This window comes from Uloborus diversus, chromosome 6 (genome assembly GCF_026930045.1).
Source record: "Uloborus diversus isolate 005 chromosome 6, Udiv.v.3.1, whole genome shotgun sequence".
In the NCBI taxonomy this organism is placed as follows: Eukaryota; Metazoa; Arthropoda; class Arachnida; order Araneae; family Uloboridae; genus Uloborus; species Uloborus diversus.
This window is the reverse complement of record NC_072736.1, coordinates 100,916,731-100,935,529: the sequence shown is the minus strand read 5'-3', so window position 1 is coordinate 100,935,529 and position 18,799 is coordinate 100,916,731. Positions and strand designations below refer to the sequence as shown.

General features: G+C 33.0%; 1 protein-coding gene across 1 annotated transcript in view; it reads left to right on the top strand.

Moving 5' to 3' along the window:
• The window catches only part of LOC129223764 (ATP-dependent Clp protease ATP-binding subunit clpX-like, mitochondrial), a 70,790-nt gene that overhangs the window by 14,192 nt on the left and 37,799 nt on the right, over positions 1-18,799 (top strand). The window contains 1 exon segment of the mRNA XM_054858123.1: positions 7,907-8,155. Within this exon segment, the coding sequence (XP_054714098.1) occupies positions 7,907-8,155 (249 nt within the window).

The window sequence follows — 18,799 nt, the reverse complement described above, 5'->3', positions numbered from 1 at the left end:
TGAGTTAGGGAATATTTGATTGTTTTCAAACGTTAAATCCATATTGTCCGAAGCAGAAAAAATACTTTTCTTGGAATTTTTGAAGAGTGAGGGGACAACCAACAAATAGTGATTCTGATGCAGGAAGTGATAGTGAAACTCCCATTAAAACTTACTTTTTCAAATGCTTTACATGGCCTTTAAACTAAAAACATATCTCATGCTGCAGGCTGCAAAAGACACAGTATTTTCTTCTCTCCATAAAATCTATAAAATCTCAAACTATTTTGAGTCAAGTATCAATGAAATTCTCAAACATCTATTACACATTAAGTTTCAAATTAACCAGCATGTAATAAGTTGTGGAATGCTGAATAAAAAGTGTACACTTTCTAATTATGGATATTTTTGCGCAGTTGCTTATTAAAGGTTTTAGGTAAGGTAAATGCTTTTTTTTTTTAATTTCATATCCCGATATTACGAATAACCCCAATTTAATGTATAAAAGTTTCGGTCCCAATGAATTCGTTAAATCGGGGTCCGACTGTATGTAAAGCCTTTATATAGAAATTTGGTGAGACCTCATTCAGAGTATACTGTTCAGTTTTGGTATAGTGCCTAGAAAGAGTAGTGTGCCGACCGGCGCTTTTTTCCCCGCAATTCTTGAAGACAAATTGTTTGAAAACCGCTAGATGGCAGTGCGGTCGAGATGTACGTTCAATTTCGCGGTGTTTATATTAGTAGACGCGGGATTTTGTTACAATTTAGTTCCGCGTTTCTCCTTTTTACCTTTATTTTGTGAATATTTCATGAAACAGCGTTTAAGGCTTTTAATGGAGGCATCAAAGTTGAACATTGGAAGAAATAAAGCTTCATCTTGTTTTGTACCAGGGTGCAAAAGTGGGTACAAAACATGCAAGGAAAAAGTTACGCTTTTTAAAGCTCCAGCAGATGAAGAAAAACTAAAGTGGAACTCGTTAACTCCCAGGTTAGATAAAGTTTTTGATAAATATTGTTCAATTTGTGCTCTGCATTTCGAAAAACATTTTATTGAAACGCATTTTAAGCATATTATAAATGGTAAGGAAGTTTTGATTCCTCGGGGAAAAACTTTTTTGAAAGATAAGGCAATTCTGACAATTTTCCCAAAACTGCCAACATACTTTACTAAAAAAATAGCAAAGAAAAGGTCCATCAGGAATTATGCAGTTAAGAAAAATGTTCCCTGTTTGAAAAAAATAAAACTTGATATTTCCGCAGATGGAAACTGAAATAACCACGTATAAATCTATTATAAGTGAAATTGTTGATATTAATTTGCCTAACAAATATTGGGTTTGTATTAAATTAAAAAAATTTCCAAATATTGTAGTTTTTGAATATAATGAAAATTATGTGGAAAATAATATGGACGATAAAAAGATCATTATTGAAGTAGACACAAAGACAAGGATGTTTTCAAAACAAAATTTTACACAATTGACTGAAAATTTGATACTTATATTTTAAGTCAAATGTATAATCAATCGAGATGGCTTAGGGCGCAGTTTATTGTTTTTAATGCCACTTTTAATGGAGGCATCAAAGTTGAACATTGGAAGAAATAAAGCTTCATCTTGTTTTGTACCAGGGTGCAAAAGTGGGTATTAAAACATGCAAGGAAAAAGTTACGCTTTTTAAAGCTCCAGCAGATGAAGAAAAACTAAAGTGGAACTCGTTAATTCCCAGGTTAGATAAAGTTTCTGATAAATATTGCTCAATTTGTGCTCTGCATTTCGAAAAACATTTTATTGAAACGCATTTTAAGCATATTATAAATGGTGAGGAAGTTTTAATTCCTCGGGGAAAATTTTTTTTTAAAGATGAGGCAACTCTGACAATTTTCCCAAGTCTGCCAACATACTTTACTAAAAAATTACGAAAGAAAAGGTCCATCAGGAATTATGCAGTATAAAATAAAACACGTATAAATCTATTATAAATGAAATTGTTCATATTAATTTGCCTAACGAATATTGGGTTTGTATGAAATTTAAAAAATCTCCAAATATTGTAGTTTTTGTAGATAATGAAAATTATGTGGAAAATAATATTGACGATAAAAAGATCATTGTTGAAGTAGACACAAAGACAAGGATGTTTTCAAAACAAAATTTTACACAATTGACTGAAAATTTGATACTTATATTTTAAGGGAAATGTATTATCAATCGAGATGGCTTAGGGCGCAGTTTGTTGTTGTTTTTAATGCCACTTGGGAGACTCAAGCCCCATTCATGTAGCCAGCGTGAGTTTAAAGCAGAATGGAGCGATTCCTGAGTCAATGAGGCCCCTAAATGAGAAAGAGCCCGACTTGGGCACGGTATATGGTAGCATCACCTCTACAGTTTATAGGTTTGGAGAATAGGTTGGAAATCTCCAGCAACGCTACGCCTGGTAATTGTTAGCGACCGACCATTCGACTTTCGGACAAACGGAATCAACGAGCACGTAAGTTATATTTAAAAAAAATTTTTTTTTTAATTTTAGCCTTTTAAAATCTTGTACGAAATTGATAATTATTTTTGTTATCGTCCCCCGTTATCGAGATAAAAAGTATTCGTCTCCCGAAATTTTAAGAAAAGTGGCAAATTTAAACACTTGGCGAGGGATTGAAGGTACCAATTTCTCACAGACGATTTCCTCGTCTGCATGTGGCAGGACATCCATATCTACAGAGCGTGAGAAAGATGTCTTTCCCCATCGAAACTCGCTAAATTTGTAACAACGAGACTCGCTTTTCTTAAAATTCCCATAGGCAAATCTCATATATCGACAACGGGAAAATATTTTTTGCGTCCAAAAACATGTATCACAATGTTCTTTTTATCGCTACTTATTTAGATTTTTTTAATTTTAGCACTGTCATGTTGTTTCCTGATTAAGGGTAGGGAGATTCAGAAGCTGCACTTCCTTTTAAAAGAACATTTTAAAGCTATCATAAGCAATGTTAGACAAAGGAGAGGGACGAGGAAGTTCCCCCATTTGTTTTTAGTTTTTAAGGATACATTTCTTTCGCTATTTTACATATGAGATAAAAGATAAAAATACATAAATACTTTTTTTTGACAATGATAACGTCAGATTCAAAAACACTTCTATTTCGATAATTATCGACAACGAAACCGTTTGCTGACAGGTTCTAAAGAACGTTATAAAAATAAGCAAACTAGCAGTTTGACGTTGATAAGTATTACCAAAAATTCAACAAATAATCAAGCCAGCTGTTTGCCAATTGCAGTTATTTGCAAATTAGTATGTTATATGTGATCGGAGCAAGTGACTCTATTATTTTTTTTAATGTAAGGAAAATCCTTGAAAATTAAAAAGAAAACAGGTCGGAGTGGGTAGGTTTTCAAGCGACTCCGACTCTTCGACTCAGACTGAGAAGCCCTGATAATTTTAATTAGCTTAAGAATTTCGAAGCTGTTTTATTTTGAAAATAGCGGTACCCACAGGACTTTGCCTGGAGGAGAAAATTTAAAGGTCATTTGATAAGCTTGTATATTTACAAATAATGGATGATGAATTCCTCGCCAATTGGCTATGTTCATTCGCTCTTCCCACGTTACGGTTCCACGTCATTATAATTTCGTAATTTACTAATTTTGCTCCGGAAACTGTTCTTAAAATTGAAATAAAAAAAGAACAAAATCGAATTTAAAATCGCTTCGAGGTGCACACCCCCATGCTACAAACTAACTTTATCAATTTTCGTGAAAATCAGCCGAACGGTCTAGGCGCTGTCTGCGTCACAGAGATCCAGACAGAAATCCCGACAGAGAGACTTTCAGCTTTATTATTAGTAGAGAAATAAGAGACGCGCAGTTATTGAATACTTAGGGGCCATTCATTAATTACGTAAGGATGATTTTGTCAATTTTTGAACCCCCTCCCCCCTGTAAGGGTACGTAAGATTTTTCACCCCCCCCCCCTATTCTTACGTAAGATTCCATTTCATTTTTCAAAATGAGAAACTAACAAATCTTGAAATCGTTATATCACTGGAATCATTATTAAATTCACATTATTAAATTTAACTTTTTGCGTAAAGAAATAGTTAATGAAAAGTTAGAATCTGAACTGAATGTTTTTGACATTTTTTTTGATGTAATATTAATTAAAAATAAAACATGCCATACATAATGCGACTCTTTTATTATATTTTACACTATTCATTCTTTGTAAAACAAATAAAAAAAACATCTTATCCTAACACGTTTCTTACCTTCCATACGCAAATGGAACATAATCTCTGCCAAATCACTATTTGACCGCGCAATTTCTAATGTGAAATACCGACTTGGAAAATATTACGTAAGAATGAGTTTGACCCCCCCCCCCCATAAAGGTACGTAGAGGCTTTTCTAACCCCCCTCCCCCTCGGGACCCTTACATATTTAATGAATGGCCCCTTATAGTCTACTATTTTCATTGAAGATAAATTAGCATAAGGTAATTTTATATTCTTCAAAAAATAAATGAACACCCATGTAACAAATAGCACTTATTACAGAATTTTCTTTTGCGCAGAAATAAGTTCAATCCGAAAAACGGGGCTTTTAAACTGCGAAATGAGCATGCAATCGCTGATTTAAAACGAGTCTGATTGAGGAGCATAACGTACACCTCGAACGCAGCGCCATCTGGTTTTTCCTCAGATCTGACCTCACTTTTTCCCCGTCGATCGGCACACTACTCTTTCTAGGCACTATAGATTTGGTCTCTTTATTTCAAGAAAGATATTTCTTTGTTTGAAAGGAGTCAGAGAATGGCTTCTAGGCTAATAAGGGGACTTTCAGATTTAGATTATGATGACTGACTTAAGAGGCTTAATATGTGTAGCCTAAAGCAAAGAAGAGTCGGAGGGGACATGATTCAGTTGTTTAAGTTTATCAATATCAAAGATGTTAATGGGTTAAATTTTTGCATGGAAAGCAGTACGAGGGGTCATTCATTGGTTTTAAGCTGTTCCAAGTCTCAAGCTAATCTGGAAATTAGAAAAAAAAAAAAAACTATATATATATAGGTTTGTGGGCCCTTGGAACAGTTTACCAAAAGAGGTTGTAATGAGTAAGGCAGACTTGCCAACTTTCTGGATGCCTGGCAATGCCGGGCTTTTGCCGCGTCTTCGGTGTTACCAGATTGTGTTTTTTTTTTTCCGGGATTCCCCTTATTTTTCCGTCTGTAATCGAAAGAATGTGGGCAGGTTTGGATTTTCTTCCGTTATGGACCATGACCTACTTTATCTGCCCTGAGTCAGCAATTGGTTTGTCCTTCGAATGATCGCTATTCAACATGACACAATATAGATCGCTCTGTATCTATAGAACACTCTGTGGCGGCTCCAAACACAACATTGTTCTTTATTATTGAATCTAAATCTTTTCGCTCAGCAGGATGCAGGGTTCAAAGATATCCAATATTTTAATATGTATCGGAAAATTTTTGATATATACGTATCTGATATTTTCAATCAGCACAAACTAGTCTTTAAAATAGTAAATGAATCTTTAATCACTCTGTATTAATTTTCTTATATTATTTTTGCAATGTGTAGGCTTGAAAGTAATGTTTCTTTCATTATTTTTTCTTATATTATTTTTGCAATGTGTAGGCTTGAAAGTAATGTTTCTTTCATTATTTATATCTAATATTTTATTTTACATTTTTATCGATTTTAATGGAGTAAATTTAGTATTAGCTGTTTTACCCTCTTGTCCTTACTTATTCAGTTCTATAGTTCAGAACTAAAAAATATGCATTAGTCGATGCACAGTCATAAGACATTTTCTTTTTTTTTTCTGAACAACATTTGATGTTTGGCTAGGCACTTTTAATCTGTATAAAATTGTTACATTACTAATAATTTTCTAATAATTTTATGAATATAAAATATAAAAGGAATATTATGTTACTTTGTTATATTAATGATGTATTTATACGTCATAAAAATATAGTAGATAACTTTTTGGTTATTTTTAATGATAAATAAACAATATTAAAACTAATTAATACAATTTTTATATTGAAATTACCGTAGTTGAAAAAATAAATGTCGAAAATATCAAAGCATCAAAATATGATATTTTCAAAATATTGGATATATATGGTGATATATATCATGATATTTATCGACTGATATATATCGGCAAACCCTGGCAGGATGGTTTTTGAAATTCGTGGCACTTATAGCGAGGGCGAGATTCTACGTTCACTGACGGCACTTCTTTGATGGCATCTTGCAAATGTGTTAGGGTGCTCTTACATTAGCTACCGCGAACATCATGGATGTTCTAAATTTTTGTTAGATGCATGTATCAGCAGGTGCGATATGTGCTTGATTGAATTTTTCTTGGATGTGTATGCTTATGTTGTATGTTGTTTTTTATTTCATTACAATAACCTCAGAAAATTTTTGAATTGTGGTGGAACTTAATGATGTCTGGCAGAAAATATAATTCTATCTTTAAAAATCTTACACTGTTGATCATCCTTTCATTATAGAATCAAGAAAAGGTCAACAGTTTGCATTTTGCTCTTTATGCTGTTGGGATTTTTCTTTTGCCTATATAGGAAAAGGAGATGTTACTTCTCATATAAATGAGAAAAATGCTAATGCATTAAATAAAAATTGAAGAATCATTCAAATTTGTATGCAGAATAGCCATAATTGTAATAAAGATGCTAATAAAATATATATTCAAGAATAAACAATCAGTGAAATCTATTCAATCATATAAGGGATGTGAAGCATCAATAAATTAGCTCAGGTAAAGATTGCAGAGTTTGTTTTTTCCTCAGTATTCAATGCGATTTTGTAAAATATATGTTGATTAGAATTTTTAGTACTCAAAGTTAGATATTTATTATTGAGATTATGATGTGTCGATAAAATAGTTGCAGGATTTTTAATTTTTGTAGGTTGGTCTGGTAAGCAGGTAGACAGCTTTAAGAGCAGCGCTAGAAAAATCTTTAAAATTTTGCATGCTCTGCCAGGAATGTTTGTCCAAAGAATACATGCCTAACTAAAATTTTTATGTGCCTAGTTTTTTTATCGTATAATAATGAAGATATTTAAATTTGTCATATATTATGAATCAGACAAAAATTAATTAAACAGCTTTGTATCTGAATCAAGAATTATTTCAATATAAAAACATAAAAAAAGTAAATAATTATAATTACTACATAATAAGTTGTCATTAAAATTACTAATACCCTAATTAAAAAATTATAATAATTAAATGCCCAGTCAGACATGGAAGGGTAAAAGATTCATGCCTGATCATAATTATTACATGCCCCGGACATGTCAGGCAATATAATTTTCAGGTCCTGTTTAAGAGGGGCGTTAATCTTCATTGGGGACTAATATGCTGACTAGGACCAGCCTAGCTGGGCCCAGATCCTATTGCTGGTCATCACATTTGTAATTTGTACCGTATTGTATTCACAGAAGTCAGGGAAAACCTGGAGTCCATAGAATATTTTTTTAGTTACAAAAATTGTTAATTTGATCTAAAATCTGCAAAATCATGAAAACTACATTAAAATTTTCTTTGCATCGATACTATTCACTGCAAGTAGTCCATAACATTAAGTAAGGCAAAAAATTGGATGAATATGTGTTTTATATACAACTTTAAGATGCCCGTAGGAATCTGAATAGAAATCACACACTGCTTTTACTATATACCTGGATAAAAGAAAAATCTAAGGATTCAGGACTAGCAGAATAATTTTTTTTACTCTGTCGTGATGATGCCTTTCAGACTATGGGTTTTGTATGATCAAAGATATTCTGGCTGAAAATTTGCAACAAAAATTACTGCAATTGAAACTTTTTTTTCCTAATTTGAATTTGAAAGTAGCTGCTCTTTTTCAGATGTTGCAAAGCTTCTTGGCAATTCAGAATCAAAAACAAAAATAGATTTTAAAGTATTTCGTTATGTATCATATTCTCAAGTAATGTGCCAAGGTGGCAATCCACCAGGAGATGGAGGGGATTCTGGTATGAGGAATCGTAGTGGTGATGGGAAGAAGTCTTCCAAAGGGAATGATGGTAATGGACGTGATGGACAACTTCGTTGTCCTAAATGTGGAACAGCCTGTAGTCATGTTGAAACTTTCGTTAGTGAGTATATTTATTTCTAAAGAGCATACATTTGCTTCTTCTTTTTATTCTTTATTATTTTTTATTTATTTTTTTTACTTAATTTTATTTATTTATTTATTTATTTTTTGTTCAGTAATTTTATTCTATCTACATTTTTTCCTTAATATACTCTCTTTGACTAAAAATCTTGTTCTAAATGTATTTTGGTATGAACCTGGCTAAAACTGAGTGGGTTCACACCTGCCCCCAGACAGAGGATTTTCAAATTAGAAAATTATCAACACCCATGTCATATGATTATTCAGCATGTTAAAGACCCCTTGATTATCTATTTGGTGTAGATACTCTCAGGTAAATTAAATTTTGAGTGCAATTTCGCATTATAAGAGCCTAGTTGCCAATTAAGCCATGGGCACCTATGTGCCATGTGTTTCAGATGCCCATAGGAAACTGGGCCTCAAAATTCTCAAGTTGCTATGTATGTCTGCCGATAGTGTTATCGCATCAAAGAATAGATGCCAGCCTTTGTAGAAAACATTACAGTTGGGCAAACCTAACCTGGCGGAGTTGTTATGCTGTGAGTAGGATCTGTGTAGCTTTCACAATGCTGCCCAATTAGGTTTGCCCCAACTATATGTCTAAAAATGTTAAAGCGCTAGTGTGCAACCCCATCAAAAATGACAAAACGACAAGTCGTTTACAGTTGATGTCGGTAATAATGACATTAGTTCCATTTTTTATCAATTTCAAAATCTAAGTGATGTTATAAATGTGGTTGATTTTCTGAGATTACTAATTACATTACATGCTATAGTGCAATAGAAATCTCTTACATATTTAGCCTAAAGATCTTTGCTACAACAAAACTGTTTTGTATAAACTCTGAAACATGCTTTCTTATAGTACTGGTAATGGAGGATTTACCATGTCGCTACTGCGAAGGGACTCCTACAACCATAGGGATCCCGAAGAGGATAAAATTGCCCATGACAAATAATCTTTTACTTAGTTCTGTGATGACAAAAGGGCCTCAGAAATGCATTGGCAACAGCCCCTAAGTCTGCAAATCCGTCACTGAGTACTGGAATTACTGTTTTTAACTTTAATACACCAATATCTTTTCTCCGAGGTTCTCCCCCCCCCCCCTTTTTACTTTAATTCCTTTTTCTGATCTTGTAAAATTCTTATTCTATTCTTAAAATTTTCACAGTTCTATAGTTATGCTATCATGGTATTTACCTGTATCACTGTTTTCAATACAAAGTCAAGTTTCCTATTTTGCCTTAGATTCCTTTACTTATTTACCAGTTTAACAAATGTGGTCTGAAATTTCAAAGATACACCCATATTGTGGCAAGTCCTGAACTTCTATACATAAATTTATTAACATCAACAAAATGGAATGGGGCTGTATTAATGAGGGGGTCTGAGCATTCTAGCCACTTGCTGGTGGTGTAACGAGAGTGAGAATTTTAAAGTACTTCTCTCTAGAGATGTGCAATTTCTGAAAATTTAGAAGCCATAAGAAAAAACCTGTTTTTTACAGGTTTTTTTTTTCCCTAAAAAATGGAGAAATTGATTTTTACCAATTAAAATCTAGTTTAATTGCTGCATTTTTTTTTACAAAACTTAAAAAAAGCTAAATATTGAAAAAATACGTGCAGTTTATATTTTCTCTTCTTAAAAATGTGTAAAATTTTTTACTACTAAATATATATATATATATATATATATATATATATATATATATATATATATATATATATATATATATATATATATATATATATATATTAAATTGAATTTCTAACTGCCAGTTTATTTCTAAACTCAAAGCACCAAAATTAATCCAATTACACTCAGCAATTAATTTTGAGTGAGGGTGATTTTTAAAAATTAATCAATTTCTTAATAGAAATTTATGTGTGTGCATGTGTTTTTAATTGTGAGATTTAAAAAAGTTGCTTTTCTTTCCCTATAAAAAGTTTATAAAATTACATGCATTTACAATCATTGGCGTCGTCAGCTGAAATTTATTGGGGGGGACCATTCTGACACTGTCGTTTTCAAGTTGTATCAAGAAAAATTCGTATATATATATATATATATATATATATATATATATAAATATATATATATATATATATATATATATATATATATATATATATATATATATATATATATATATATATATATATATATATATATATATATATATATATATATATATATATATATATATATATATATATATATATATATAGTATATGAGATAAAAACTTGACATCAAATAGAAAGGGGTTTACATTTAAGACAAAATTTTTAAACAGGTACATCTTGATTTACATATTTACACAATAAGAAAAAAAAATTAATTTCCACCAAATACATTTTTTTTAGACTGCACATGGGATACGAATATCCGTGCTATTTTTTGGCGATCAATTTCATCCAAGATATTTTTGTGAACGTAACATAAAGCAATATGATTTAACCGCTTTTGTGTCATAGTCGACCTTAGATACATTTTAGCTTTATGAGCGCACTAAAGCTTCTTTCAGCTTCACACGACGAAGCAGAGCACCCCAAAAGCAGCCGCACCAAATTTTCAACATTTTGAAACAGACCCCTAAGCACTAACTCCTTTAACGGCTGACGACAAAGTTTTCTTTGCTTCATCTAAGCAGTTAACTTTAAAGTTTTTATGGAATAGTTGAAGCTCAGTTTTTAAAGCAGCCATTCTATTAAAATTTATAAAAGAAGGAGCATTTCAAAAAAAAGCTGAACGCATTAGCTTCGATAGAACTCATAATGTTAAAATAATTCTTGAAAAAGCATCCCTGATTAGCAGGCATTCAGGGGCTACATGATAGGAGGTCACTGTAACCTCCCGTAAACTTTTCTTTCCCAGAAAATTTTGTCTGACAAGTCCAAATTTCGAGTATTTTTTTTGTGAAATATTGCATTAAGAGGACTCATCAGACAGAAAATTTCTAGCTTTCGGAAGAGAGAGAGAGAAAGCTGTAGCGTTTTCCTTCCCCTCTACGTAGAGCGGCTGACAGGTTTTGGGGGACGTCTTCCCCTCTATGCTGTCACCGCTCAAAATTTATTGGCAGGGGAAGAGGGTCCGTGTATAGTATTGGATGACCACATACAATTTTTGCGTTGACTCTTTTAGCGCATTTTAGTTTCGACCGAAATCTTCTACACAATCGGTGTTTTGTGCCTAAATTTCCTTTCCTTATGCACTGAAACTCGAAATTTTGTTAATTTTATATTCGTTATTTGTTTTCTAAATTTGATTTATTAAAATGCTTTCACATGCAGAGACGTAACTAGGTCATTTTGGAGCAGGGGCAATATCTCGTTTTGGCGCCCCCCCCCACCCCCTATAAAAAATAAATATCAAAAAACATATTATTTTTAAAATATAAATTTAAATTAGGCAGTGATAAGGAGACCGCATGTGTTGATAAGCCTATATAAATGGGCGACTTTCATGTAGTTATAAGTTTTTATGCAGTTTTATCTAGTGATGTGCCGGATCGTTAAAAAAGTATAGATCCGCGAATACGGATACGGAACCGGATCATTAGTGTCAAGATCCGCGGATACGGATCTCAAAGTTTTTTTCCCCAGTTCAACTATCCAAGTGTAAAATTTATTACGGAAGGTATTCTTGTCACTATTATAACACTGTTTCTTCAAAGAATTTCATCTACGGCGAAAATATAATAAAGACTATGATTTACTCTTTGAAGAAATCTCCGTTAAAATTGATGGAGAGTTGGGAAGAACGGGTCAGCGCAGCATTAATGCTTAAATAGAATGAAAAATTGTTTCTAAGATGCTCGGTAGATGTAGGATACAGGAGCAAAAATGTAAAGCTGCTACTGGATAGGCTAGAAATCATTTTTCACATTTGATTTCAGCATAAATGCAGCGCTGATCCATTCCACCCAAATTACTCCGACCGACGGAATAACTGCGACGGGAACACCTTTACAAACAGTAAATAGAGACTTTTGTCTCACCTTTTTTAAAGGATGCCGGGAGAAACCAAAATGAAGAAAAACAGAAACATCAAATCAATAACAAAAACTAATATTAAACTAAAAATTAAAAAAAAAAAAAAAAACATGTTTCAGAGGGCCGTTGGCTTCTGAATAATTTAAATAGGGAATAAAACCTAATTTAAACGGAATTTAAAAGTCTTTTATTCAAATATTCAAAAAACTTTAAAATAGAAAAGATTCGTTTAAGATCCGTCAAAAAAGTAACAGATACGGATACAGATCTTTATTTTTCCTCGGATATCCGCGGATACGGATATTCGGAACATCACTAGTTTTATCACTGGATTGCATTTTGTAAAATTTCGATAGTGGATAAAAAAAATAAATATTTTATTTATTATTTTACATACGAAGTTTTTCAAGGAAAACTATTTTGTATTTCCACTAGGGAGAAATTAACAACTTGTTGCATTATTTTTTTTATCAGGTGATTTTGCCCCCTGCTCGCTGACGCATACCAACCCTCGAAGATTGCTTCGCAACCTTATTTGATTCGCGAAGATTTAAATCGTCTGTCGGAAAGACGCAGATTGAAAAACACGTTACGAGTTCCGTTTCGAACAAAGTGAAAATTCTCCTTTCCACCCATAGAAAATAGAGTTTAAGTGAGGAGATAATTTTTTGAACACAATTCCACTCCTACCCGAAAATATAAAAATAATTTGATAGAAATATGCATAAATGAGATGATATTTCAAAAAAAAAAAAAAAAAAATCGCTTTGAAGAGCATTTTTCCTCGTTCCAAACTAACTTGAACCAACTTGCACAGCTATAGGTGCTGGTGCTAAAAGGGGCTCCTGAGCATTGCCAAACGGACGGCAGTTTTGTACGTTTGAAAAACTGCTTTTAAGTTCGTGGTCTGTGGTAATACATTTTTGCTCTTTAGCTCCGGACTGGGCATAGGACTTTTTGCTTAAATAGAAACCCTTATACCTGCTGTTCTAATTTATTGATAAAATTGTTACAAGCTTTATTTGATGCAGAAAAAATCTTTTTGGAACAACATGAAATATTAAGAGATGTGAGAAATCTTTCATCCCTTTAAAGGCAATTTATGTGAAATTTTAGCTTAAAAAAATACAATTAAAAAAAACTAATTAGAAATTTAAAGTAAACAACCCCAGGTTAAAATCCTTGGGGCACGAAGTAATTTTGTACAAAATTTTAAGATTGTAGGTGCTCTGAGGTCTCCTGGACGCAGACCCACCACAGGCATCTTTTCAGAATTTCTTTGACGTTACTTTTTTAATAAATGTATCGAGATGCGAATTTAAAATTACCACTTCAAATGAAAGCAATAAAACAGAAATGTTTTCAATTATTTGTTTTTAAGTATTTATAGTATACTACTGTGAAGAAATTTGTAAGAAAAACAACAGTATTCAACAATATGTCGCAAAAACGTGTGAAATAATTTCAACTCCGATGAAAAATTTAGTGGGCTATTTGTTTTTGTTTCTCACATGAAATTAATTGAATATTGCTACTACTTAGTACATAAACTTTAATCCGACAACTTACAATAGCTCTAATCGAACCGATTATCTTATTTAAACATTATCTTGAAAATTTTATGCTCAACACATTTTAAATTGTCGCAATCTGTATAATTAGAATTAATTATTAAAAAAGCTAATTTTTATAAAGGACGCACGTTCCCCAACTCTAGTATTTAGAATACATCTGAAAAACATTTTTTAGAAAAACAGATACCTAATGCGCTTGAAATCAAAACTCTTTCTACTAACCTCTTTTAAAAAAACACAAATCTTAAACATATTAACATTACATGTTTTCACACACAGTAAGTTTCTTTTCAGGTTATTTCCATTTAAAGTACAACCTTATTTATCTGGACTAACTTGGACCGAAGGCAATTTGAATAAACAGAAATCCGGATAGTACGGATAATAAGCAGTAATTAATTCGCAATCTTTTATTAGTAGCGAAAAACGATCTTTTGCAGCAAAATTCCATAGGATTCTTATTTGCAAATACTTGGTCATTTATAGTTCAGCTACTGTGGTGTCAGGCTGACACTCCAAATACGTCACGTAAGTCATTAGATGCCTATAATTTATTGCACGACTTATAGCAGTTGTGTATTTAATCAAAATAAGCGAATATTTGGCACATTTATAGTTTTGTTCTTACTGCAATCAATTTAGAATTATCCTTTTAGTGAATATATTTTTTGACTCTACAAATTTGATCCGGATAAGCCGGAGGTCTGGATAAACGGGAGCCAGATAAACGAGTTTCTACTGCAAATATAAATATGCATCAAAAGTACCAAAGCAAAATTTGAGAGGTGTAAAAAATAGTTAATTTCTAACACATTAATTGAAGTAGATGATTCAAGCATATTTGAAATATTGTGTGGGTGGCAAAAACATGTCGAGACTAAGTCTAAAATTTCTCATTTTAGCTAAATTTATCTCTAAATACCGTAGTATTTTCTAAAGAAAAATAGGCAGTCTCTAGCACTTTAAATTGAATCTCCATTATTATATAGTACAAGATTTTTCACCAAAAATGAGAAAAATTGTAAACTAAACTAGGCCAATGGAACAGTGTAACGATTTTCCCTTAGGCCAGTGGGGTAGACAAGCTCTCGTCATTGTAAATGAGAGGAAGACATCATGTTGGCAGCTTTATGATGTTTAATTGTAGAAAAATGACATTTGAGTATTTCCGCTGTTTTGTACTTCGCATAGCTTTGTTCCTATATTCCTCCTCCGAGAGGCAGGTTCTTTAAATAAGATATAACCAAAGAACAGGTACTAGTCACTCTAAGAAAATACTTTCATGCTGTTTACTGCGCCCTTCTCACTCTCTTACCGTCTATCTTTACCACTCTTTATCCACATTAACCACGCAAGCTTTCTGCCTGCGCCCGCACTGAGTTTTTTTTTTTGGACTTCTAATAATTTTTTTTGAGCAATCACGATTGCTTTTTCCTTTCATTTGACTATTTTTGGCGTCCTATCATTTTATTTTCTCACCGCCACCCTCACCGTCGACCGGCTCCTCACGATGCTGTTCCTCTAGCGAAAGCCGTCTCCAGGTTGCATACATGTCCTACACACGCGCGCATACATACACACAAACACATACACACACATACACCTACACACATACACAAACACATACACACACATACACACAACTATCCACACATTTATGCCTGCACACAGACACAAACACATATGCCTACACACACATACACATACCCCCCCCCCACACACACATTCATACACACAACTACCACACACTTATGCCAGCACACAGACACAAACACACATGCCTACACACACATACACATACCCTCTACACACAAACAAACATACCCCCACACACAAACACACACGCCTACATACACGTATTCGTGATTGCGAAAAACAGAATTTGAATTCAAGATGTCAAAATTCAATTTAATTTTTCTTTTTTTTAAAAAATTAATTTGAGCATTTACTTTGTCAGTTTAGCGCCCGTAAAATCTGGCGCCCGGGGCACAAGCCCCGTCTGCCCCCCTCTAGTTACGTCCCTGTTCACATGCTACTTTTTATGCACAAGAAGGATATGCAGTAGGATCATTAACATTTCGTTTTCTTTCGAAACGCAGCATTATCAATCTGCAAATCAAAAGCATTTGCAGTATTGATAAAACAAATTATGGATCACGTTGCGATTCGAATTTGGCGCTCTTGTTCATCAAATATTACCGCATCATTACCGCCAGCACCAGGCAAATGGGCGCGAAATTCCTGCAGTCTGGCTGAACTCACCAAAATGAAACAATTATTCAAAATTTGAGGAATGTGTCAAAACAAGGCCCCCACCCCCCTCCCAATTTAAAGAAACGACTTAGACTTGAAATGATATTTTCGAATAAAAGCAAAACTGTTACTTTCGAAAACAGTTATATTCCAGTACTAGCTCTTACCCGCGGCTTCGCTCACGTTGATGTAGTTTTTTTCAATTGATTTAAGTTAATGGTCATTACAGGCAGAGGTCAAATAGTTACCAAAAAATTGTTTGTCTCTAGTTTCGTCGACATTTCAAATTGTCTGTCCCCTTAAATGTATCAAAAGGTATGATTAAAACTGAAAATTAGGGGAAAGGGGGAGTAAATGAAATGTCGGCAAAACTGAGAAGACACCCAAAAATCACAAAAAATAAATCACGAAAACGTTCAGGAGTTGCAAAGAAGTCATGGGTAATTCGGGTAGAAAGAACGCGCGGCGACGAATGGAGCGCGCGCTTTGTCACGGTGGTCCCGGTAATTCCCAAAACAAAACCTATTCGAGTGAGGTCAACTATTCTTAAATAAAGTGAAACAGTTCCCTTATAATCCCGATCTCCATCAAATGCATAATATCCAGCGCTACACCGGCAATCTAAATTATTGTATAATGTATAACTTCTTACCGTAGAAATCGTCCCAAAATGGGATCAACAATGATGCTACCCGAAATGTTTCCAATAAACAGTAAAAATTTGGCAATTGTATGAAATTGTGTGCAAAGACAAAGTAATGGAAGTTTTTGCGCTGTTTATGAATTTGCGAATTAGTTGGCGAATTATTTTACGTGTTAACAAATTTAAAGAAGTATTAAAGAAATGGCGATATTCGGTTACATGGTGAAAACCGAGAGAACACAGTACTGCGTAGTCTTTAGCTTCAAAAACAGCGACAGTTGAAAAAAATGCCAAATGCCTTAGCTATTGAAATGATTCCACAAAAAAAGTTTGGCTAGATTCCAGCTGATCGATTAAATATACCCAGTCAATACAAATAAATAAAAAAAATAAACATTAATTGCCTCAAAGTTGCATTAAAATGGGAAAAAAAATCAGCCAAATCCATGTATTATTTGCCAATCTTGTGCAAAAATCTTACTTCAAGATTTGACTTGAGAAAAGCCTTGAACAGTCGCGAAAAGCAAAGATAGTCAACAATACAATAGTCGCTATCGACAGGGAGTTGAGATGATAACACTAAATATTGGTATTGAGTTAAGGAAAGCCTTCGAAACATGGAACTAAAAAGCTCATAACTCGTTTTTTTATTCTACTTAGAAATTTCGAAAAGGTGCCATCTTCAGCAGAAAAATCAGAGCTTTCGATGGACATATAATGTTAATATGTGCAAGTATTTTTTCATCCCCATATTAGAGAATTTATACTAAAATTGTGTTTTATTGCCGCCCAAAGGGGGTTTTGCCCCCATAATGGGACGAAAACTACCCTATGTGTTATTCTGATGCATAAGCTATATTATTGTGAAGTTTCATCAAAATCCATTTAGTAGTTTTTTGCGTGAAAGAGTAACAAACATCCATACATCCATACATCCATACAGACAAACTTTCGCATATATAAAAGTAGTAAGATTATTTTAATCTTTTGCAATCTATATTCTGTAGCATTTGATCTATTTCAGCCTCTGCTTCACATTTTAAAAGTCGATTATGAAAATTACGTTTAAGAACTTCATTGGCCGCTGCGACACCATCGTTAACTTTCTAACCAGAAGTCAGTAAATTTAATAATCAATTAAATTTATCCTGATGGGTATGATAAATTATAAATTCATTTGTAGAAACGTGAATCGAAATAAAAGTAACGGAAAAAGAATGATTATGAAAATTTTTCCGCATTAATTTCCATATTTGTCAAGCTGTATGGGAATGACAGAATCCTTACCCCCCCCCCCCACACGCCACTTATCGAATTATCAGGGAACGTATTTTTCAGACTTGAAACGTACTGTTTTAATTCATAGGGTAAATTTTAGAATTAGTAAAGCGTTCGAAAAAAAATCAAATTTGTTTCTGAAGTTTTTTAATCAAAGATTGCAATCTTGAATCATTACTTACCTTTTTTTTTTTTTTCAATGTCCTTTTTTTCTCTTTTCGAATTTGTGCGTAGTAGTTGATTTATATATGTTTTTAAAAGCAAGAGTTTTGAATAAATTTCAGGTTTTCTTTTCAGATTTTTTGTTTACGCTAAATGTTTCACGAAAAGAATACTAATGAATCGAAACAGTGTAAAAGTTATACCATAAGAACAGTGGCACCCAACCTGCGGCTCGAGGGACACATACGATCTGTGAAGTTGATACGTGTGGCCCGTGGTCTTCTTTAAAGTCAACAAATCGAAAAGCACGTTTAATGAGAACGTCAAAAATTGAGCTAAATATTCAGAATTGGTTTCTGATAAACTGATGCAATTAAAAAAAAGATGCATCAAGTAATGATTGCATCAATCATTGGTTTTTAATTTTCATTCCTTTTTTCTCGTTTTCACATGTAATTAAAAAAAATGTTGAACATTTTCAAATTTTAGTTATTTTCTGAACCGCTAGAATCATTTTAATATGAGGTGTGGTCTCAAGTAGAAAAATGTTTGGCACCACTGTCATAAGAGATCAAAAAATCATCAAAAATATTTTTTATTTCAGTATGAAGTATGAGTTTAATAACTTTATTTCTGGAAACACTTCTGAAAACAATTGCAAAAAAATGTCCCCTGTGGCCCAAGCTCGCTTATTATAACTCCAGTTTATTACGTTTTATC